The following is a 24,556-nucleotide window of genomic DNA, read 5'->3' on the forward strand; positions in this document are numbered from 1 at the left end:
AAGCCCGAGCTAAACTGTAGTCAATGGGAATCGGGGGAAATCTCTCCGCTGGTTGGAGTCATACCTGGCACAAAGGAAGATGGTTGTGGTGGTTGGGGTCAATCATCCCAAGTTCCAGGACATCACTGCGGAAGTTCCTCAGAGTAGTTTCCTAAACCCAATCATCTTCAGTTGCTTCATCGATGACCTTCATTCCATCATAAGGATTCAAAGCTTGGATCACTGTCTGTATGGAGTCTGCACTTTCTCCCGTGTCTGCGTGGGTTTCGCCTGGGTGCTCCGGTTTCCTCCCACAAGTCCCCAAAGACATGCTGTTAGGTGAATTGGACATTCTGAATTCTCCCTCTGTGTACCTGAACAGGTGCCGGAATGTGGCGACTCGGGGTTTTCACAGTAACTTCATTGCAGTGTTAATTTTAATGCAATGGCCACCTCCAACAAGAGACCATCCAACCATTGTCCCTTGACATTCAATGACACCGGCAGCCCGGTGGCACAGTGGTGAGCTCTGCTGCCTACAGCGCTGAGGACCCGGGTTCGAATCCCGGCCCTGGATCACTGTCAGTGTGGAGTTTGCACATTCTCCCCGTGTCTGCATGGGTTTCACCCCCACAACCCAAAAAATGTGCAGGATAGGTCGATTGGCCACGTTCAATTGCCCCTTAATTGGAAAAAATAATTGGGTACTATAAATTTATTTTAAAAAAAGACATTCAATGATATTCTCATTGCTAAATCCCGCTGAATCAACATCTTCGGGGTGATCAGTCACCAGATACTGAACTGGGCCAGGCATCTAAACACTGGGCTGGATTCTCCGTCGCCAACACTGAAATCGTGTTTGGCGATCGGCCGGAGAATCCAAGTTTCTGATGAAATTGGGGGCAACGGCATTTTCACGATGTTCTGCCCCAACCAAAGCGGTGCACTCCAGGAGTACGTCGCACCACATATCGATGGCCTCAGACCCGCCCCCCCTCCGGTGCTCCGCCCCTGTTCGGCCGAGTTCCCGACGGTGTGGGCCTCTCATGGTAGTGGCTGCGGACTCAGTCCAGCACTGCCACAGTCGGGGGAGGGCTGATCCGCAGGCAAGGGGGAGGGGATATTATTCGGGGCTGGGGGCACTGTGGGAAGAGTGGTCCGGGGCGTGCTAGTAGGCTGAAGGGGGGAACTATTTTGCAGGCCGGATCCGCGAGCGGCCGGTGCCATGTAGTACACCGCGATCGCTGCAGGTCGCCGCCGTGTGCATGCGCAGTCACCGACCGGCAATTCTCCGGGGCGTATCGGCAGCTAAAGCCGGGTGCTCTATGCTGCAGTCCTGCTAGCCCCCAGCAAAACGGGGAATTGATGGCCATGTTAAACACCACCGTTCCCATGCCAGCGTGGGGACATAGCCCCAGAATTGGAGAATCTAGCCCTGTAGCTCCCAAACCAGGTCAGAGGCTAAGAATTTTACAGTGAGTAACTCACCTCCTGACTCCCCAACATCTGTCCATCATCTACAAGGCACAAGTCAGGAGTGTGATGCAATATCCCACTTGTCTGGATCAATGCAAATCCAACCATACTCAAGAAGCTCGACATCATCCAGGTCAAAGCAGTCCACTTGGTTGGCACCTCATCCGCAAACATTCACCCTGTCCAACAATTCAAAATCCACTCCCTTCTCAGAAGATGCACAGTGACATCAGTGTGCACCATCTACAAGATACATTGCAGCAACTTAACAAGGCTCTTTCCAAATCTGGGAACCTTATCACCAGGTACAAACGAACACCACCACCTACAAGTTGCTCTCCAAGATGATGCATTTTGGGAGGACTAACGAGGCAAAGAACACACAATGAACAGTAGGATGCTCAGAAGTACAGAGGAGCAGGTGGACCTTGGGGTGAATGTCCATAGATCCCTGAAGCAGCAGATCAGGTAGGCACTGTGGTTAAAAAGACATGGGATACCTGCTTTTCATAGGCGAGGTGTAGAATATAAAAACAGGGAGATTATGACAGAGCTGTATAATATGCTCATTAAACCATAGCGAGAGCAATTCTGGTTGCCACGCTACAGGAAGGAAGTGATTGCACTGTAGAGAGTACAGAGGAGATTCACCAGGATGTTGCCTGGGCTGGAGCATTTCATCTATGAAGAGAGGTTGGTTCGGCTTGGGTTGTTTTTGCTGGAGCAGAGGAGGCTGAGGGAGACCTGATTGAGATGCACAAAATGATGAGGGGCATGGATAGGTTAGGTAGGAAGAAACTTTTATCCTTCGTAGAGGGATCAACCAGGGTTATAGGTTTAAGGCAGTGGGCAGGAGTTTCCGAGGGGATGTGAGGAAAAACATTTTCACCCAGAGGGTGGTGGGAGTCTGGAATCGCTGCCAGAAAGGGTGGGAGAGGCAGGAACCCTCACAACGTTTAAGAAGTATTTAGTTGAGCATTTGAAAGGCCGCAGTGTACAAAGCTGTGGATCATGGGCTGGAAAATGGGATGAGATTAGTTAAATGATGGCAGACACGATGGGCTGAAGGGCCTCTCTTTGTGCTGTGGAAATCTGACTCAAAGTCACAACCACCCTGACTTGGAAATGGATGTGGAAATATGCGGCTGCTTCTTCAATGTTGCTGGGTCAAATGTTGCTTGGAAGTTCCTAACAACACTGCCCCTCCACCACATAACTGCAATGGGTCAAGACCACATTCCTGAGGGCAGTTAGGTCGGGGCAACAAATGCTGGCCGAGCCTGCGATGCACATCCCATGAAAGAATAAAAAATGAATGCAGTATATTCAAATTGAAAACTAACGCATGGAAAATGTTGCTGATACTAACTGTTGTGAATAAACCATGAAGATCCATCCATTCCCCACCCATCCTTTTCTGTGGGCGAGTTTGCGGAAGGGTTGCTCGTCTCGCCAAGTGTCTCCACGTAATGGGATGTGACAGAAGCTCTAGCCTCAGGTGTGACTTTCTGGCATTAATTAGATCTCCTCGCTCAAACGTTTACAGTCCAAAAAAGTCAAATTAAAACTTTGAGCAGCTGCAGAGATTTGTGTTGTGTTTGAACATGTGAACATGTGAATTGGGAGCAGGAATAGGCCTCCTCCATCATTCAATCAAACCACAACTGATCCGATGGTGGCCTCAACTCTACCTTCTACCCACCCTGATGACCTTTGGTTAGCTAGCTCTGCCGGACAGACATTCACTGACCTACTTCCACTGCTCTCTAGGGCAGAGAGTTCCAAAGACTCAACTCCCAGAAAACAAATTCTCGTCTCCCTTTTAAATGGGTGATCCTTTAATTTTAAACTCTTCCCCAGTCTCTGCCACAAGGGGAAACATCCTTTCAGTATCAACCCTGTAAAGTCATCAAATCCCTACAGTGCAGAAGGAGGCCATTTGGCCCATCGAGTCTGCACAGACCCTCTGAAAGAGCACCCTACCTAGGTCCATGCCCTCAGCATATCCCCGTAACCCAGTAACCCCACCTAACCTTTTTGGACACAAAGGGGCAATTTACCATGCCCAATCCATCTAACCTGCACATCTTTGGACTGTGGGAGGAAACCGGAGCACCCGGAGGAAACCCACTCAGACACGGGTAGAACATGCAGACTTCGCACAGACAGTGACCCAAGCCGGGAATCGAACCTGGGACCCTGGAGCTGTGAGGCGGCAGTGATAACCACTGTGCCACCATATCTTCAAGATATTTTATGTTTCAGTAAGATCACCTCTCAATCTTTATATTCCAGTGGGTGCAGGCTTTACCTAGCCAGCTTTTCATCACAAGATACCCCCCACCTCCCATCCCAGGTATCAGTCCAGTGAACCTTCTCTGAACTGTTTCTCACAGATTTATATTGTTTCTTTAATAAGGAGACCAAAACTGTACAGAGTACTTCAGATAGGGTCTTGTCAGCTCTCTGTAAAATTGCAACAAAACATCTCTACTTTTATAGCCCATTCCTCTTGCAATTAATAACCTTCCACTTGTTTTTCTAATCACTTGCTACACCCGCATGCTAACTTTAACCGATTCTTGTACCGAGACACAATTCCCTCTACTACTGATTTCTGAACTCTCTCTGTTCGGGGTAGGCGGTGGCACAGTGGCATTGTCATTGGACTAGTAATCCAGAGACACAGATTAATGATCTGGGGACCCGGGTTCGAATCCCACCACGCCAGCTGGTGGAATTGAAACTCAATAAAATATCTGGAATTAAAAGTCTAATGATGACCATGAAACCATTGTCGATTGTCATAAAAATGTCCTTTAGGGAAGGAAATCTGCCATCCTTATCTATATGTGACTCCAGACCCACACCAATGTGGTTGACTCCTGGATGGGCAATAAATGCAGCCCTCGACCCATAAATAAATAATTTGCTGTTTTATATTCTAACTTGCCCAAGTTCACATTTTCCCACTATCATCCTGCCAAAGTTTTGCCCACTCACTTAACCCATCAATATCTCGTTGCAGATTCTTTATGTCCTCTTCACAGCTCACTTTCCTACCTATCTTTGTGCCATCTGCAAATTTGTCGACTCTGGTCTCTTCATTCAACTTATTGATGCCTATGATAAATAGTTCAGGTACCAGCACTGGTGGCAGTGCACTCTTCATATTTCACAAACCTGAAAAAAAAACAGTTTTGCCTCCTGTTGTTGGCTCACCTTGATACATTTTAATACATTATCCCTGCACAATGACCCTTCATTTTGATGTGGCACCTTCTCAAATGCCTACTTGAATTTAAAATGCAGCAGATCCACATGTTCCCCTCTACACACATCGTGAAGGGGATCAAAGGATTTTGGCTAAGGCGGGAGCAGACAATTGAGTTGGATGATTGGCTATGACCATAGTGAATGGCCTCCTCCTATTTTCTAAGATTCCTCAAAGAACACTAATAAATTAGTTAAACATGATTTCCCTTTCACCAAACTATGTTGACTCTGCCTGATTGCATTGAGATTTTGTGTGTCCCCTGCTACGACCTTACTGGTAAATTCCAGTGTTTTCCCTGTAACAGATGCTCGACTAGCTGGCCTGCAGTTTCCTATTTTCTGTCTCCTTTTTTGAATAGCGCAGTGACATTTGTTTTTTTCCAGTCTGATGAGACCTTTGCAGAATCACGGAAGTTTTGGAAAATGAAAATCAATGCATCCACTATTTCAGCAGCCATTTCTGAGAATGAAGTTCATCAGGACCTGGGAACTTGTCCGCTTTTAGGATAAATACTGAGAAACTGTTCCCACTCGAGAGAACATCAAGAAATAGAGGGCACAGATTCAAAATATTTGGCAAAGGGAGTAAGATTGGTGTCAGGAAAAATCCTTTCACCCAGAGGGTATTTGGAGCCTGAAATGAACCTGCTGAGGCTGGTGGAGGCTGGTTTGATCGAGATATTCGAAAGGGATTTGGATTACTATCTGCAAAGGTAGAATGTGTGAGGCGACAGGGATAAGGCAGGGGAATTTGACTATGGTAGAATGCTCTTTCTGCGTAGCAGTGCAGACTTGATGGGCTGAATGGCCTCGTTCTGCACAGTAACGATTCTGTGATTTGCTCTGGACTCGCCCTGGTAATTGTTTTAAGTTCCTCCCTTTCACCTGATTTATAATTATCTCCAGAAGGTTATTTAAGAGGGTATTAGATGATTATTTGAATAGAAAGAATGTGTGGGAATATGGGGAAAAGGCAGGGGAGCGGCACTCGGTCATGATGCTCATTTAGAGAGTCGGTACAGACACGATAGGCCAAATGGCTCTGTAACCATTCTGTGATTTGATGCTGTACCTCCTGTCGTTTGTCCATTTGAAGACATGAAAGTGGCGTTATCTAAAGATTGTGATCAGAAAATGTGAATGAATTCTTGAATGTATATGAAAATAAAATGAAAATGAAAATCACTCATTGTCACAAGTAGGCTTCAATTAAGTTACTGTGAACAGCCCCTAGTCGCTACATTCTGGCACCTGTTCGGGGAGGCTGGTACGGGAATTGAACCCACACTGCTGGCCTACCTTGGTCTGCTTTCAAAGCCAGTATATCTTCCCACAGGGGGTATGTTTAAAATAATCTCTACCAGCCATAGATGTTCACTTCCCTAATCTACCTTTTGTACCTCCACCTTTTCCAAAACCTGTCCGGAAATTGTGAATGCTCACTAATTTGCTGTTTCTCTCTCCTCCAAATTCTCAGCACAGTGACTAGGCTGCTCATTCGTAGTGAAGGTGTATGTAATCTGCTCTGTTTACTGTTAAAATCCCTGACTACCTGGATACCAGTCATGTGTCATTTATGTAATGTAAATCTTTCTGTTACAGACTTTTGCTGGACTGTGCGGAGCCTTGTTTATTGTATTTGGGATCTTGGGTGCGTTTGTATGTGGTCTGTACGTGGACAGAACAAAGAAGTTTATGGAAACCACCAAAATTAATTTTTGCTTGACAGCTTTTGCCAGTATTGGCTTTGCGCTGGTGAGTATATCGTTCAGTGTCACCGACAAGCTTCAACCGGCAAGTTAACAACTACAGGAGAGAGCCTGCACCACGAGTCTGCTGCCATTCTGGAGCCCAGAGTGCCCCAGTGTAATTTCTACAATATTTGATTATACCAATTAGCAGAGGTCAGCTTTCTTGCAATGATCGCCTGTAGAGGAGCACACTACAGCAACAGTTGAGGAACGGATTTAAACATAAGGATAGGAATTTTAAACAAAAACTTTGTGTGTCCTCAAGATCAGAATTTAATGCAAGATAGGATACATGCAGCTGAATTTTGGATGAGCTGAAGATTATGAAGGATAGAAGATGAGAGGGTGACCAGAAAAGCGTTGGAATAGTCCAGTCTGGAAGTAAGTGTTATAGATGAGATTTTAATGGAAGCAGGCGTTTGCGATAGAGAAGATACGGGATGATATAGGCCAGCAAGCTGGAACGGAGTTCTGTTCAGCCTGAGATGGGGGTGGGCAAAGAGAGGGGAGAGTTTAAGGCAGAAGCTGAACACTGGCTTTGCTCATCCCAATGTTTAACCAGAAAAAATTGTGTCTCATCCAGGACTCAATGCTGGACAAGGAGTCTTAACATCACAGAGGCAGTGTTGGGGTGGCTGCAGCAACGAATGCCTCGGTGAGCACTTCGTATCAGTACCAGGCTCCTAGGTCAGGTTCAGACAGCGTCCGCTGGAACGTGGCTGAGCCGGCAGTGAGGCAAGTTGATATCGATGTGTCATGGATGCTCAAGTGGATTGGAGGAAAGTTACCAAACCCTTGAAATCGTGATAACCTTCCAATTTCAGACACTGGGTTAGTGACTCCAATCGCTGGGTTGAGGGTGACAGTTGTCTCACATGGCAACTTGGTAGCACCTTTTGTGGTGATATTGATGTCACTGTAGTAACTAACTCGATGTGGAGACTCAACACTGTAACTGATGCTGGGATGCTAAACATTTGAGGCTTCAGTTGCAGAGGAGAGTGCAATAGAACAACTCGTTTGAATAATGTGCAAGAAAAGATTGGAAGCAGATGGTAACTGGACCGAGCTGCCACTTATTGGCAGAAAGACTTATCTTGTGCTGGAGGTGAAAGAATGAATTAGATTTTTTTGACTGGATTGGTAAAGCAGATTGTGTAGAGAGTGCTGAAAAAGGCCATTGATCTGAAACGTTAACTGTTTCTCCAGTTTGCACATTCTCCCCATTGTCTGCGTGGGTCTCACCCCCATAACCCAAATGTGCAGGGTAGGTGGATTGGCCACGCTAAATTGCCCCTCAATTGGAAAAAAAACTGTTTCTCTCTCCACAGTTGCTGCCCAACCTGCTGAGTTTATCCTGCATTTCTGTGTAGACAATTGTCTGGTTTAACTTGGATTGTTCGAGAAAATTAAGTTGAGGAAAGATTGGAACAATGTCTTGACATTGTGTATTTTCAGGTTTCCAGGCTGAGGGATCAGCCTTATGGATTGGCTGTGATCTGTTCACTTTTTGGGCTACTTGGGTTTTCCATCTATCCGGTGGGAATGGAGCTTGGCGTGGAATGTTCGTACCCGGTGGGGGAAGCGACCTCTGCTGGATTGATCTTTGTCTCTGGGTAATTCATCTTTATTACTTTGGGCTTTAATTTAATTGTTCTAGTGGCTTTTTTCTCCTTATCATTGAATCAGAAATGTTGCCAGAAAGAGGAACACTTTGCCCGTGTCGCCTCTGCCGCAGAGATTTGTTCCAGGCCAAGTCTCCTGGCATAATCCCAAACCCCTTCCATTCCTTCCTGTAAATATTTATCCAAATCTGCCTCAATACGCGTGTGGAAAAGCATTCCTGGTACAATTGACCCTGAGTGAGGGTTCCAATGGATCTCTTCCTTTCCGTCTTTAACACACCGCAGCATTTTCAATTGAAGAGCATCTTGTCGGTGTCACTGTGCCTTTCTGAAGGGATGAATGCCAAAGCGTGCGGGAGATGCCAGCAGTTTGGGATTATTTTGACTAAAACGTGTCTTCAAATTTGCACCATTTCCTGAAGAGAGCCATTTAAATTGCGTTGCCAAAATCAGTTGTATAGCGGTTTGATGCTTGTGGCAGGTTTCTGCTGATTAGGTTTGTAACTCTCATCAGGGATCATAGAATAGTAGAATTTCCAGTGCAGAAGGAGGCCATTCGGCCCAGTGAGTCTGTACCGGCCCTTGGATAGAGCACCCTACCCCAGCCCACACCTCCACCCTATCCTCGTAACCCATATACTGATCTTCTAGATCAGTGTTCTTCAAACTTTTTTTCCCGGGGACCCATTTTTACCAACCGGCCAACCTTCGCGACCCACACCGGCCGACCTTTGCGACCCACGCCGGCCGACCTTCGCGACCCACGCCGGCTGACCTTTGCGACCCATGCCGGCCGACCTTCGCGACCCACACCGGCCGACCTTTGCGACCCACGCCGGCCGACCTTCGCGACCCACGCCGGCTGACCGTTGCGACCCACGCCGGCCGACCTTCGCGTCCCACACCGGCCGACCTTCGCGACCCACACCGGCCGACCTTTGCGACCCACGCCGGCCGACCTTTGCGACCCACGCCGGCCGACCTTCGCGGCCCACGCCGGCCGACCTTTGCGACCCACGCCGGCCGACCTTCGCGGCCCACGCCGGCCGACCTTCGCGGCCCACGCCGGCCGACCTTCGCGGCCCACGCCGGCCGACCTTCGCGGCCCACGCCGGCCGACCTTCGCGACCCACGCCGGCCGACCTTCGCGACCCACGCCGGCCGACCTTCGCGACCCACGCCGGCCGACCTTCGCGACCCACGCCGGCCGACCTTCGCGACCCACGCCGGCCGACCTGCGCAACCCACTGTTTTCTCTTACCTTGTTTGCTGCTGACAAAAATGGAGGAAATGGTTTTGGGTCCCTTTGGCCCTCGTACACACTCCTCCAATAGAACCTGTTGGATGAAGGTGATGCCTTCCGGTGTCGGAAAGTATGGAATCTCCATCTGTCCAAAGTTCTGCATTTTTTCCTGCAAAATTTTCCCAAATAAACCCCCCCTCCCCCGAACTTGTCAAAAACAAATAAAATTAATAAAATAAATGAAAAAAATAAAAATTAAATGAATAAAATAAATGAATAAAACCCGCCCGAACTTGTAAAACAAAAAGCTGCAACCGTTTAAAAAAAAAGCAGCCGGACTGCGAGTGCGTGCCCGATCATCGGTGCGCATGCGCATAGTTTTGCGCATGCGTGCCGATGATCTAGCACGCATGCACAGTGCGGCCGCATTTTATTAACATGTTCACAGCCATTTTGAAGGCCGCTTGCAGCCGGCGTTATTAACAGCCGGCTGCTGCGCGCAGATTTGGGCGATAGGGAGCACCATGACGGACGGATCCGCGACCCACCCGTGGGTCACGCCCCCGAGTTTGACAATGCCTGTTCTAGATGTCAGTGAGTCTGTTCATCGTTCCTGTACCGGTCAATCAGTTATTTAATTAGTTTCCAGAGTTTCAGCTGCACAATATCATTTCAAAGTCCTTCACTTTTGATTTATTCCAATTATAAGGGGGGAATTTTTTTTTTAACTTGCACTTTAATAGCAACTTTCTCGATCACTAGTTCACTGCAAACACTTTGCAGCCAGTGAGGTCCGTTTAAAATATATTGAATGTTGTAATGCAGGAAATGAAGCATCCACCTTTCACACAGCAAGATCAATCACACAGCACGTTGACAGTGACCAGATAACCTAGTGATAGAGGGATTAATATTAATCAGGACACTGGAGATAATATCCCTGCTCTTTGAAATAGAGCCATGGGAACTTTATCTCCATCTGAGAGGGTTAACACCTCCTCAAAAGACAGTACCTCTGACAGTGCAACGCTCCCTCTGTCCAGCACCAGAGTGTCAACCGAGATATTTGTGCTCCAACCCTGCAGTGGGACCTCAAAACCCAGAACCTTCTGACTATGGCTGACACAGAGGGGAGGCGGTGGTGTTGTGGCATTGCCGCTGGATTAGTAACCCAGAGACCCAGGATAATGCTCTGTGGATCCAGGTTCAAATCCCACCAGGGCAGAAGGTGAAATTTGAACTCAATAAAAATCTGGAATTAAAAGTCCAATAATGGCCATGAAACCATTGCCAATTGTTGTAAAAACCCATGGATGTCGGCATTGTTGGCTGTACCAACATTTATTACCCATCCCTGATTGCCCGTGATATCCATGGTGGGATTCAAACCCAGGTCCTTAGGGTGACCTTATGACAATACCATTGTGCCACCACCTCTCCTCTGGTTCACTAATGTCCTTCCCGTTGAACAGCCTCTGTTGATGGGCAGTCGGGGATGGACATTTGATGCTGGCCAAGCCAGTGTGAATGAAGAAAACAAGGAGTTTGTGCTTAGCCATCTATGCAGTGACTAATGTCTCCATATTTCATTGCAGGCAACTCCAGGGAGCATTATTTATTCTTCTGTTACCAGCACTGGCTCAGCCAGTTACTGCTGATGGTTCCGCATGTCAAGTTGGAGTGGGAGCAGCACTCGATTGGACCGGTTAGTGCGACTTTCTGCTTTTTCAGAATCTAGATTACAGAACAGTGTTTGTTGAAGACTGGAATCTTCAACTTTGCTCAATATTCGTCAGCTGGTTCAATAGGAAACCTATATTATTTGGGTCTTGGTGGGAAGTTCTTTACTCTTTCATGAGATACATGTATCGCTGATGAGGACATCCCGAATTGCCCTTGAACTGAGTGGCCTGCTCAGCCATTCCAGAGGGGAAGTTAAGAGTCAACCACGTTGCTATTGGTCTGGAGTCACATGTAGGCCAGACCGGGTAAGGATGGCAGATTCCCTTCCCTAAAGGACATCAGTGAAGCAGATGGGTTTTTACAACAGTTAACAATGGTTTAATGGTAATCATTAAACTTTTAAATTGTGAATTTATAGAAAAGTAGAAATCACCTTTTAAAAGTGTCAAGCAACTAAGCTAACCAGTTAATCTTTTTGTCTTTGTTTAAGAAGCAAAGCTAGGGACAGACTAGGCCCCAAGTCCTGGTCACCGGGGGAGGGGGAGGGGACCAGGACTGAGCTAAAGAGTTAGGTTTAACGAACACTAACTTGCGTTGCCTCCTGCACGCTCCATGCTGGCCTTGGCGGAATTGATAAGGAAGTGGGGGATCAGAGGTGGGCTGCCTTTCAGCCTGGGTCCTCCTCCTCCCGGCCTACTTTGTGGAAGGGTGGAGGAGGACAGGAAGGGCATGTCCAGCTCATTCCCAGTTTGTGGCTTCTTGCTGTCACCCACTCAGACAGACTCATTCACAGATTCCCGCACGCACGCGCAGGCTCTCGCCTTGTGCGTGGGAGATTGCTACTTTGCTACAGCTGATGTTCCTTGTTGGGTCCTCCAGCCTGCTCCACCGTCTTGAACCCTGTGCTGCTTTAGGAGACTGGCACCTACGCGGAATGGTGGGAGAGGAGAAGCCGCTTACCTTCACACTGTCCGCTGCTCTGCTGTGAGACTACCAGCAGAAAATGTGGGAGAGAAGCAGTCCGTGTTTGGAGGAGCAGCTCGTTGCAGATCTTTCATTGAACTTAACCCTTGGTCTAAACAATGGGTCCCCGTGCCAGGCACAGCAGTTTGATGGGCTGGACTGTGGTATGTGTGCCATATGATAGGCAAGGTTTCTCTGGACGGTACATACTGATATCACTGCCCATTAGTGATGGAAGGAGTGGCGTTTTAAGGTGATGGGTGGTGAGCTGATCAATTGGGCTGGATGGTGTCAAGCTTGAGTGTTGGAGTTACACTCATCTAGGCAGGTGGAGAGTATTCCATCATGCTCCTGACTTTTCCTTGTAGACGATGGGCATGCTTTGGGGAGCCAGAGGTCAGATTGTTGCTACAGAATTCCCAGCCTCTGACCTGCTCTTGGAACCACACTATGGCTGCTCCAGGTATGTTTCTGGTCAATGGTGAACATCCCTTGAAATGTAATGGTGGAGATTCAGCAACGGAAATGTTGTTGAATGTCATGGGAGAGGGAGGTGGTCATTGCCTGGTACATGTGGTACACCTGTCACTTACCCATCTCAGCCCAAAGCTGAATGTGGACATGGACTGTTTCAGACTGGAGGACAATGACGTGTCTCCATTGGGGTCTGTTAACAGCAGCTTATTGGATGTAATAATAATCAATATATTCTTTATTTAACAGTTCCCACCTTGGTGTTGGCTGCTATCTGCAGTTTGGAGGCGTGTTGCTTTGCACTCTTGTTCCATACAGAGTACAAGCGAGTCAGTGCTGAAGATGATGAGGTTTCCTCTGCTCTTCTTCAAGGAGCTGCGACTGAATGATTTGCACAATTACAGGGACCGCCTCTTTCCAGGAAGCCACAAAAGCCATTTTATTTTTTAAATATTTAGAGATGTTTTATATTAATATCTATCTGTCTGTCTTCCTGTTTTAAAACTAATGGACATTGAAGCACATTTAATTCCTAATCAGTCTACGTTTCCAGGTATTTTAATCTTTTCATTTTTCTAATAGACTCTTTTTTTACTATTCTGAATATGTAAAGAATAACCAATGTATTATAATGAGGAAAGCCAGATTTTCGAGATCAATGTTTTGTTATTTGTGAGTGCCGAGCTCCCAGTTTGAATAACTGTCTTCAACTATTGGCCCATCTGTGACTGTTGCATTGTAACAGCGGTTGGTAGCATTCAACGTCAGTGTCAGCTTCTGTACTGAGTTGAGAGTTGGGTTAAATTTCCCTGTGTGAAATACTGTTTAAGAGGACATCACTTTTTAACTTGGGCTAAAGCAGCAAATGTGCAAGGAAACTGCCACAATTTTGAAAATTAACTAGTGGGGACTGAAAATAGGAATTAGCAACTAACTAGTGAATTCTGTTAGAAGGCACCTAGTTGATGGTTTATGGAGTGTAAGGATGGGCCTAGTTGATGGTTTATGGAGTGTAAGGATGGGCCTAGTTGATGGTTATGGAGTGTAAGGATGGGCCCTAAGTTGATGGTTTATGGAGTGTAAGGATGGGCCTAGTTGATGGATTTATGGAGTTGTAAGGATGGGCCCAGTTTATGATTTATGGAGTGTAAGGATGGGCCTAGTTGATGATTTATGGAGTGTAAGGATGGGCCTAATTGATGATTTATGGAGTGTAAGGATGGGCCTAGTTGATGATTAATGGAGTGTAAGGATGGGCCCAGTTGATGGTTTATGGAGTGTAAGGATGGACCCAGTTGATGGTTTATGATGCCTGTGTTCTCAGCATTGTGTTGTATGCTCTGAAACTGGAAAACTTGACAGCTGTCAGGAAGCGCAGTCATTTTTATCTTTGCTGTCTGTGTGCATTCTGGGTATGTCCTAGCATCCCCAATGTGGAAATCCCCTCAAAGGTAAAACTCCCAGGTTGATCAGCACTAATCAAAGGTGGTATGGTGGATCGGGAACGTCCCAGGGATGTCACATACCCAAGGGCCTTAAGGTGAGGGGTGAGGTACCTGGAGTTAATGACCAGTGGGTCAGCCAAGGCTCCGCTTCAAGGATGTTGGCGAAAGAGGGAAATCCCAACTCTGCTTGTGGGCTGGAGGGTATGGCCACGATGATCAGTGGCTACAGTAGCTTGGTGCCAACACCAAACACAAGAGCCCACACTGGCACTTATGGCAGAACCTACCTTTCAAAGATTGAGCCAAAGATTGAAAATCAAGTCACATGAAGATCCGCCACCTGAATAAATTGTTTGCTGCGTATGCATCATCTCTCATTGATGGAAAGATGCCAAGAACAAGAGGATGGAAAGCATCCTTAAGTTGTACTGGGCTGAGTCTGAGAAAGAGGGAAACTGCAGACGGCTTTGAGCTTTCTGAGTGGAAGTATAGCAAGAGCAGAGTGGGTGATAAAGCACAACCATCTGGAGCACAGGACAGGCCCTGGGTCTCTCAACAACAATATCACCTGTTGGCCCCATCGAATCCAAAATTGAAAAACACGTGCTCAAGGAATTGAAGTCATATCACAAGTAAATAACCAGCACAAAACGGTGAACTTCTCCTTTCTATTGAGGCACCTAGCAAATATCCTGCAATTTGTTGGATTAGTTGCTGGAAGCTTTGTGCTTCTCCATCACACCTCTGTGTTTGGTTCATATCTTATCACTGAGTCAGAAAAGTTGGTGGGTTCAAACTCCAGTCTAGGATTTGAGCACAAAAGGGGTGAGTGAATAGTGAGAGGCGTTATCAGGTCCTCGGGGTGAGGCAGTAAATAAACACTCGGTTTTTTACAACAGTCCTCCCTGAATTACCACCAAATATATTCCTTATTTTTAGTTTGAGATTTTGCACTTGAAGGTTAGTGAAAGAGCAATTGTACGTCAGTGTTATTTATTTTAATGATATGTGATTAATCTGCAGTTCTTTATACGGACGTGCGAAGGAGCTTGTAGCTTGAATTGTGCCCCCCTTCTGACTAATGCTGGTGCCAATGACTGAAGGGATAGAAGTCTGTGAAGTTTCAGTCATCCAGTTACACAGACAAGCCTCTACCCCCACCCTCTGTCTCCTATCGCTGAGCCAGATTTGATCCAGCTTGCTACGTTCCCCTGTATCCCATGTGCATTTGCTTTCTTTATAAGTCTCCCATGTGGGACCTTGTCAAAGGATTTGCTGAAATCCATGTAAACTACATCAACTGCGCTACCCTCATCTACACACCTGGTCACATGTTAAAAATATTCAATCAAATTGTGAGGTGTGACCTCCCTCTTTCAAAGCCATGCTGACTATTCCCGAGGAAACCTGCCTCTCCAAGTGGAGATAGATTCTCTCCAGAATTTTCTCCAATAGTTTCCCTACCACCGATGTGCGACTCGCTGATCTATAATTCCCTGGCTTATCTCTACAAACTTCCTTAATAGTGCGACCACATTAGCTGTTCTCCAATCCTCTGGCACCTCCCCTGTGTCAGAGAAGAGTTAAAACATTGAGTCAGATCCCCTGTAACTTCCTCCTGGGATACAACTCATCTGGACCTGGGGATTTGTCCACTTTTAAGCCCAGTCAGAACCTCCAGTACGACCTCATCCCCATTGTCAAACTATTCAAGAACCTCAGTTCCTCTCCTTGAGTTTTGCACCCACATCCTCCCGAGTGAAGACAGATGTGAAGTACTCGCTTGACACCCAACTAATGTCACCCACTCGACACAACAAATTACCCCTTTGGTCCTAATGGGCCCCACTTCCCTGGATATCCTCTTTTCCCTTAATATACTTATAGAATATCTTGGGATTCTCCCTAACCCTACCTGCCAGTGCTTTTTCATGCTCCACTTTGCTCTCCTAATTGCTTTTAAAGCCCCCCTGCATTTCCTACAATTCCACTAAGGGTTCTACTGATTTTTCCCTTTGTACTGCACATCTTTGGGTTGTGGCGATGAGACCCATGCAGACATGGGAGAATGTGTAAACTCCACACACACTGACCTGGGCCAGTATTGAACCCGGGACCTCGGCGCCGGAGGCATCAGTGCTAACAATTGCGCTACCATGCCGCCCTGGTGTAGAGTCTTCTTGAGTATTGTGGAGCTGCACTCATCCAGGCAGTGGAGAGTATTCCATTGCACTCCTGACGTGTGCCTTATAGATGGTGGACAGGCTTTGGAGAGTCAGGAGGTGAGTTACTCGCCGTAGGAGTCCTGAGCCTTTGACCTGCTCCGGTAGCCACCGTATTATGTGGCTATTCCAGTTCAGTTTCCTGATCAATGGCAACCCCCAGGATGTTGATTGTAGGGATCAGCGATGGTAATGCCATTGAATGTCAGGGGCGATGGTTAGATCCTCTCTTGTAGGAGATGGTCCATTGCCTGGCACTCCGTGTGACATGAATGTAACTTGCCACCGCCAGCCCAAGCCTGGATATTGTGCAGGTCTTGCTGCATTTTGACACGGACTGCTTCAGTATCTGAGGAGTTGTGGGGTGGTGTTCTAGAGATGCTCATTCTCCTCATGCCCTCTTTGTTTTACAGAAGCAGCGGCAATTAGATTGGTTAAAATTATTGTGCTCAACGACCTAATTGGCAGATATTCCACTTACTAAATGATAAAAAATTATTTATTTCTAAAGTGCCTCCAAATTGTACATTTCTACCCGAGCGTCTCTGAATCTTATTGTCCAACCTCTATTGTATCCAGAATACATTGTTATCTTATTTAGTATACTTGCAGTCAATTCCATAATCCCTCCGGTCTTGGGAAGCTATTGTATCTCTAATCATTTTCTTGATGGAGTTAATGGACTAGGAAGTTGTTGATTAAATCTTTTACAGCTCAATACATTCATACGATGGCGCAGTGCAGGAAGCCATTCAGCCTATCGTGCTGGCTGCTCTGAAAGAGATTTCCATTATTCCCACTCTCCCATCTCATCCCACATCAAAAAATATATCCCGTTCCCATCTGAAGTTTCATTGTTGACATGTATTGTTTTCAGATGTGTTACTATTGTGCAGGAATTTTCTCTTGGAATTTCTCTTGTCAATGCAACTTCCCTGTATTCTGAGTATTTCCAGCATTTACTTTGTTTAATTTTCCAATATTTTGTGGAAGTTCTTTCACATCTGGTATGGGCTAATTTCCTCTCCAGCTTCAGTGCAGCTTAACTGTGTACAGGAATGCAGTGCGGGGGGGGGGGGGGGCCTGTCTGCAACCGGGAAGGGGGGGTGTCCGTCTGCAATGGGTGGGTCTCTGCAACAGGAGGTCTGTCTGCAACGGGGGTGAGGTTTAATCTGTCTGCAAGGGGGCGGGGGGTGTCTCTGCAACTCGGGCGAGGGGGGGTCAGTCCTTCAGACTGCGATAGCTTTAGGCAAGAGATCTCGAGCAACTTTCGTCATGTACTTAATCCCACTCAAAGTATTGTTTAAAGTTCAGGCGGCTGATGGCTCAGGGTTAGCACTACTGCCTCATGGCGCTGAGGATCCTGGGTTCGATCCGGTGGATCACTGTCCGTGTGGAGTTTACACATTATCCCCGTGTCGGACGTGGGTCTCACCCCCACAACCCAAAGATTGCAGGGTAGGTGGATTGGCCATATCTTTTTATTAAACAGTAAAATATATATCCAAGGTCAAACGGTAACCACTAATTTTGTGTTGGAGAAACAGGTCCCCCCCCCCCCCCCCCCCCCCCCGCGTACCAACGTATGGGGAGTGGGGGGTAGGGTACTCTGGTTATTAAAACACATTTCTACAAAAAAATGGTAGAAGCACTAAAATTTCGCTAAATTGTCCCTCAATTGGAAAAAGGAATTGGGTTTCCTAGAATTATTACAGCACAGGAAGAGGCCAGCCGTAAATCGAGCCCCCCAGTCTCACCCCACGTTCCAACGTTTGTTCCGGAGCCTGCAGGCTGAGGGGCAAATCCAGACACCTCTGCCTTTATTACCCTTTCAGGCACCGACAACCCTTTGGGTGATCAATACTTCCTCATCACTCCTCCAATCTTTGTCCCCCACCATCTGGCTTGCATGATGACCATTATTCACATGTTAACTTGTGCAGAACAGGGCCAGGTCAACAATGGGCCACTCTACTAGAGTTCAATCCCAGTCTCTATCCATGAACAGCTCCAGCCAGGATCACTGGATATGAGTCTGAAATAGGAACACAAACTAACAGAGACTATCTCACCAGAGCAGACACTAACCTTTCAATCCCGCTAAATAAAACGGGGGTCAATGTTTTCTCATTTGGTTGAGTGTTTATTTATATAAAAAAGCCAAAGACTCTGTTCAATTTTGCTAATCAGTAATGATTTAAGATGCTTCTATACTACAATGGGCTGCCGGATATTATTGCTTCTTTCAGTACAGGTTGTGGCTGCAGAATGGTAAAGCTTCGTGCTGAGCTACAAGGGGAGATTCACTTCCGTTTAGCTTTCCATTGAAGGTCGAATGTGGTAGTGACTCCCTTCCTTACCTCTCTGGATGGATCTATGGAATGTGGTAGTGACTCCCTTCCTTACCTCTCTGGATGGATCTATGGAATGTGGTAGTGACTCCCTTCCTTACCTCTCTGGATGGATCTATGGCAATAGCCACAAAATTTGAAATGATTCTAAACTGAGGGATAAAATATCAACAGAAATTTGCTTTGAATGGAATACTGTCTTGAACCTTAATGTTGTTAATCACTTGATCATTTCATTCTGTAACAACATTAAACATTTTTTTTAATGAAGCCTTGTTATCATTTGTGTGTTTAAAATCATTTGGACACTCCGTCCCTCCTGAAAATGTTTAAAAGAATCGATGAAGTCAACCCAGTGGCTACCAGTTAATAGACTGCAGGCGTCTCATGTGAGAATTGTTTTTCTCAGTGTTAGGAAGTCTTTGGGATTTTCTTCCCCATAAGCAGTGGGGGTTGGGTCACTGAATGTATTCAAGGCTGAGTTAGATGTTTGGTTGACAAGGAGCCGGGGGTTAGGAGGGGTGGAACTGCCGACTGAACCTGCACATTAACCTTACGAGAATCGTGAACAATGACACCCAAGTCCCTTTGTGCTTCTGATTTCCTAAGCATTTGCCCATTTAGAAAATAGTCTATGTCTCCATTCCTCCTTCCAGAGTGCATAGCCTCACACTTTTCCACATTGTATTTCATTTGCCACTTTGCCCACTCTCCCAGATTGTCCACTAATCCTTCTGCAGCCTCCCCTGCTTCCTCAATACTACCTGTCCCTCTACAGATCTTGTATCATCTGCAAACTTAGCAACAATGCCTTCTTCCAGATCTATTAATGTATTTTGTGAAAAGTTGTGGTCCCTAGCACAGACCCCTGAGGCCACCCACTAGTCGCCGGCGATGCCATCCTGAAAAAGTACCCCTTTATCCCACTCTCTGCCTTCTGCCAGTCAGCCAATCCCTCTATCCATGGCCAGGATGCTTACCATACACCATGGGCTCTTAACCTATTTAACAGTCTCCTATGTGGCACTCTTGTCAAAGGCCTTCTGGAAATCTAACTAAATCACGTCCACTGGTTTCTCCTTTTGTCTAACTCTTGGTACTTCTTCAAAGAACTCTAACAGATTTGTTAGAACATGACTCCCTTTGACAAAGCCGTGCTGACTCAGTCCTATTTTACCATGCACTTCCAAATACTCCGCGATTTCATCTTTTTCATCACTGGGGCATTGGGACCGGTTCTGGGGGAGGTGGGACCAGTACAAACCGGACGGTCTGCATCTGGGCAGGACTGGAACCGATGTCCTAGGGGGGGGTGTTTTCTAGAGCTGTTGGGGAGGGTTTGAACTAATGTGGCAGGGGGATGGGAACCGATGCAGGAAGTTGGAAGGGAGTAAAACAGGGACAGAAGCAAAAGGAAGTAAGGGGAAAAGTGCAAGGCAGAGAAGACATAGTCAAAATCTAAAAGGGTGACAGTACAAGGTGCAGTGACTGAGGGGAGCTCAGTGAATAGGCCCAGTAATAACAAAAGGAATAAAAACGTGGAGATGTAAAGATTCAAAACCAGAGGTAAAAAAAACCAACAATAAGTGTACTTTAACCTGAATGCTCGTAGTATTCGGAAATAAAGTAAATGAGATTGATGGCACAATTCAATCGGTAATGACTAAGTGGCCATTACTGAAACATGGTATTAAAGGATGGTCACGACTGGGACTTAAATATCCACGGGTATCAAACTATTCGGGAAGGACAGAGTGGATGGGAAAAAAGGGAGGTGGGGTTGCTCTGTTATTTAAGGAATGACATCCGGGCGAAATAGTAAGGGATGACATCGGTGGCCAGGGGTAGGATACAGGTTGAAGCCATTGGGTGGAAATCATGAAATAGTAAGGCGAAAAAGTCCACTGGGGGGGATAGGAGTAGTCTATCGGCCAACCAATAGTAACGTTATGGTGCAGGCAGGCAATAAACAAAGAAATAACTGATGCATGTAAAAATGGGTACGCAGTTATCATGGGGGGATTTTATCTACATGTCGATTGGTTTAACAGGTTGGTCAAGGCAACCTTGAGGAGGAGTTTATAGAATGTATCCGCGATAGTTTCCTAAACAGTATGTAATGGAAACCTACGAGGGAACAAGCGGTCCTAGATCTTGTCCTTGTAATGAGACAGAGGATTGATTCATGATCTCATAGTTAGTGATCCTCTCGAAGGAGCGATCACAATATGGTGGAATTTAAAAGACAGAGTGGAGGGTGAGAAAGTAAATCAAATACTAGTGTTTTGTGTTTAAACAAAGGAGATTACAAGGGAAGGGGAAGAACTAGCTAGGTAGACTGGGAGCTAAGACTTTATAGTGGAACCAGTTGAGGACCTTCCAAGCGATTTTCACCAGTGCTCAGCATAGGTTTATACCAACAAAAGAAGGACGGTAGAAAGAGGGAAAATCGACCGTGGATACTAAGGAAATAAGGGAGAGTATCAAATTGAAGGAAAAAGCATATAAAGTGGCAAAGGTTGCTGGGAGATTAGAGGACTGGGAAATCTTTAGGGGGCAACAGAAAGCTACTAAAAAAGCTATAAAGAAGAGTAAGATAGAGTATGAGAGTAAACTTGCTCAGAATATAAAAACAGATAGTAAAAGTTTTTACAAATATATAAAACAGAGTGGCTAAGGTAAATATTGGTCCTTTAGAGGATGAGAAGGGAGTTTTAATAATGGGAAATGAGGAAATGGCTGAGGAACTGAACAGGTTTTTTGGGTCGGTCTTCACAGTGGAAGACACAAATAACATGCCAGCGACTGATAGAAATGAGGCTATGACAGGTGAGGACCTTGAGAGGATTATTATCACTAAGGAGGTAGTGATGGGCAAGCTAATGGGCTAAAGGTAGACAAGTCTCCTGGCCCTGATGGAATGCATCCCAGAGTGCTAAAAGAGATGGCTAGGGAAATTGCAGATGCACTAGTGATAATTTACCGAAATTCACTAGACTCTGGGGTGGTCCCGGTGGATTGGAAATTAGCAAACGTGACACCACTGTTTAAAAAAGGAGGTAGGCAGAAAGCAGGAAATTATAGGCCAGTGAGCTTAACTTCGGTAGTAGGGAAGATGCTGGAATCTTATCAAGGAAGAAATAGCGAGGCATCTGGATAGAAATTGTCCCATTGGGCAGACGCAGCATGGGTTCGTAAAGGGCAGGTCATGCCTAACTAATTTAGTGGAATTTTTTGAGGACATTACCAGTGCAGTAGATAACGGGGAGCCGATGGATGTGGTATATCTGGATTTCCAGAAAGCCTTTGACAAGGTGCCACACAAAAGGTTGCTGCATAAGATAAAGATGCATGGCATTAAGGGTAAAGTAGTAGCATGGATAGAGGATTGGTTAATTAATAGAAAGCAAAGAGTGGGGATTAATGGGTGTTTCTCTGGTTGGCAATCAGTAGCTAGTGGTGCCCTCAGGGATCCGTGTTGGGCCCACAATTGTTCACAATTTACATAGATGATTTGGAGTTGGGGACCAAGGGCAATGTGTCCAAGTTTGCAGATGACACTAAGATGAGTGGTAAAGCGAAAAGTGCAGAGGATACTGGAAGTCTGCAGAGGGATTTGGATAGGTTAAGTGAATGGGCTAGGGTCTGGCAGGATGGAATACAATGTTGACAAATGTGAGGTTATCCATTTTGGTAGGAATAACAGCAAACGGGATTATTAATTTAACGATAAAATATTAAAGCATGCCGCTGTGCAGAGAGACTGGGTGTGCTAGTGCATGAGTCACAGAAAGTTGTTTTACAAGTGCAACAGGTGATTAAGAAGGCAAATGGAATTTTGTCCTTCATTGCTAGAGGGATGGAGTTTAAGACTAGGGAGGTTATGTTGCAATTGTATAAGGTGTTAGTGAGGCCACACCTGGAGTATTGTGTTCAGTTTTGGTCTCCTTACTTGAGAAAGGACGTACTGGCACTGGAGGTGTGCAGAGGAGATTCACTAGGTTAATCCCAGAGCTGAAGGGGTTGGATTATGAGGAGAGGTTGAGTAGACTGGAACTGTACTCATTGGAATTTAGAAGGATGAGAGGGGATCTTATAGAAACATTTAAAATTATGAAGGGAATAGATAGGATAGATGCGGGCAGGTTGTTTCCACTGGCGGGTGAAAGCAGAACTAGGGGACATAGCCTCAAAATAAGTGGAAGTAGATTTAGGACTGAGTTTAGGAGGAACTTCTTCACCCAAAGGGTTGTGAATCTATGGAATTCCTTGCCCAGTGAAGCAGTTGAGGCTCCTTCATTACATGTTTTTAAGGTAAAGATAGATAGTTTTTTGAAGAATAAAGGGATTAAGGGTTATGGTGTTCGGGCCGGAAAGTGTAGCTGAGTCCACAAAAGATCAGCCATGATCTCATTGAATGGCGGAGCAGGCTCGAGGGGCCAGATGGCCTACTCCTGCTCCTAGTTCTTATGTTCTTAATAACGGACTCTAAAATCTTACCAATCACCGAAGTCAGGCTAACCGGCCTATAATTTCCCATCTCCTGCCTCCCTCCTTTCTTAAACAGGGGTGTTACATGAGCCACTTTCCAGCCCTCTGGGACCCTTCCTGCCTCGATTCCTGAAAGATCATCACCAATGCCTCCACAATTTCCTCAGCTATCTCTTTTAGGACCCTGGGTTGTACTCCATCTGGTCCAGGTTACTTATCCACCTTCAGACCTTTCAGTTTCCCCAGAACCTTCTTAGTAATGGTCACTGCACTCACCTCTGCCCCCTGATTCTCCTGGAGCTCTGTCATCCTTCTGGTGTCTTCCACCGTGAAGATTGATGCAAAGTAACTGTTCAGTTCTTCTGCCATTTCTTTGTTTCCTATTATTACTTCTCCAGCCACATTTTCCAGTGGTCCAATGTCTATTATTGCCTCTCATATATATATATAGAAAAAATCCCTATATATTACTAGCTAGCTTGCACTCATACTTCATCTTCTCCCCCCTTATTGCTTTTTTAGTTGTCCTCTGCTCGCTTTTAAAGGGTTCCCAATCCTCTGTCTTCCCACTAATCCTCACCATTTTGTATGCCTTTTCTTTTGCTTTTATGCTGTCCTTGGCATCCCTTGTCAGCCATGGTTGCCTTGTCCTCCCCTTAGCATGTTTCCTCCTCCTTGGGATGAATTTCTGTTGTGCCTCCCTAATAACCCCCAAAAACTCCTGCCATTGCTGTTCCACTGTCTTCTCTGCTAGTCTCCTGTTCCAATCAACTCTGGCCAGCTCCTCCCTCATGTCTTTGTAGTTACCCTTATTTAATTGTAATACCGTTACATCTGATTGCAGCTTCTCCCTCTCAAACTGCAGGGTAAATTCTATCATATTGTGGTCACTGCTCCCTAAGGGTTCCTTCACCTTAAGTTCCCTAATCAAGTCTGCCTCATTTCACATCACCAAATCCAGAATTGCCTGTTCCCTAGTAGGCTCTGTCACAAGCTTCTCCAAAAAAACATCTCTTAAACATTCCACAAATTCCTTTTCTTGGGATCCACTATCAACATGATTTTCCCAGTCCACCTGTATATTGAAGTCCCGATGATTTTTGTAATATTGCCTTTTTTATCTCCTGATTTATTTTCTGCCCCACATCCTGACTACTGCTAGGGGGCCTGTATATAACTCCCATCTGGGTCTTTTTACCGTTGTGATTCCTCAACTCTACCCACAGAGATTCTATGCCTTCTGATCCGATATCGCTCCTTGCTATCGATTTAACTTCATTCCTTACTAACAATGCAACCCCACCCCCTTTGCCCATCTGCCTGTCCTTTCGATAGGACACATATTCTTGTATATTTAGATCCCAGCCCTGGTCTCCTTGCAGCCACATCTCTGTGATGCCCACAACATCGTACCGGCCAATTTCAATGTGCGCAACAAGCTCATTTACCTTGTTCCGTATACTGTGCGCATTAAGGTACAACACCCTCAATCCTGCATTGACCACCTCCCTTGTCACATTTTTTGCTCTGCCTGAGGGTGATGTTCTCTTATTTTGGTTCTCTATTTCCCCTTG

The 24,556-nt window shown here is 46.0% G+C and overlaps 1 protein-coding gene across 1 annotated transcript in view; it reads left to right on the top strand.

Moving 5' to 3' along the window:
• The window catches only part of slc49a3 (solute carrier family 49 member 3), a 38,257-nt gene extending 25,138 nt beyond the window's left edge, over nt 1-13,119 (top strand). The window contains exons 7-10 of the mRNA XM_038792996.1: nt 6,337-6,489; nt 7,944-8,101; nt 10,949-11,058; nt 12,723-13,119. Coding sequence (XP_038648924.1) covers nt 6,337-6,489; nt 7,944-8,101; nt 10,949-11,058; nt 12,723-12,862 — 561 coding nt within the window. The 3' untranslated portion in view covers nt 12,863-13,119. The remainder of the gene's footprint in view (nt 1-6,336; nt 6,490-7,943; nt 8,102-10,948; nt 11,059-12,722) is intronic.
• The last annotated feature ends 11,437 nt before the right edge of the window (nt 13,120-24,556 follow it).

This window comes from Scyliorhinus canicula, chromosome 3, assembly GCF_902713615.1.
Source record: "Scyliorhinus canicula chromosome 3, sScyCan1.1, whole genome shotgun sequence".
Lineage (NCBI taxonomy): Eukaryota > Metazoa > Chordata > Chondrichthyes > Carcharhiniformes > Scyliorhinidae > Scyliorhinus > Scyliorhinus canicula.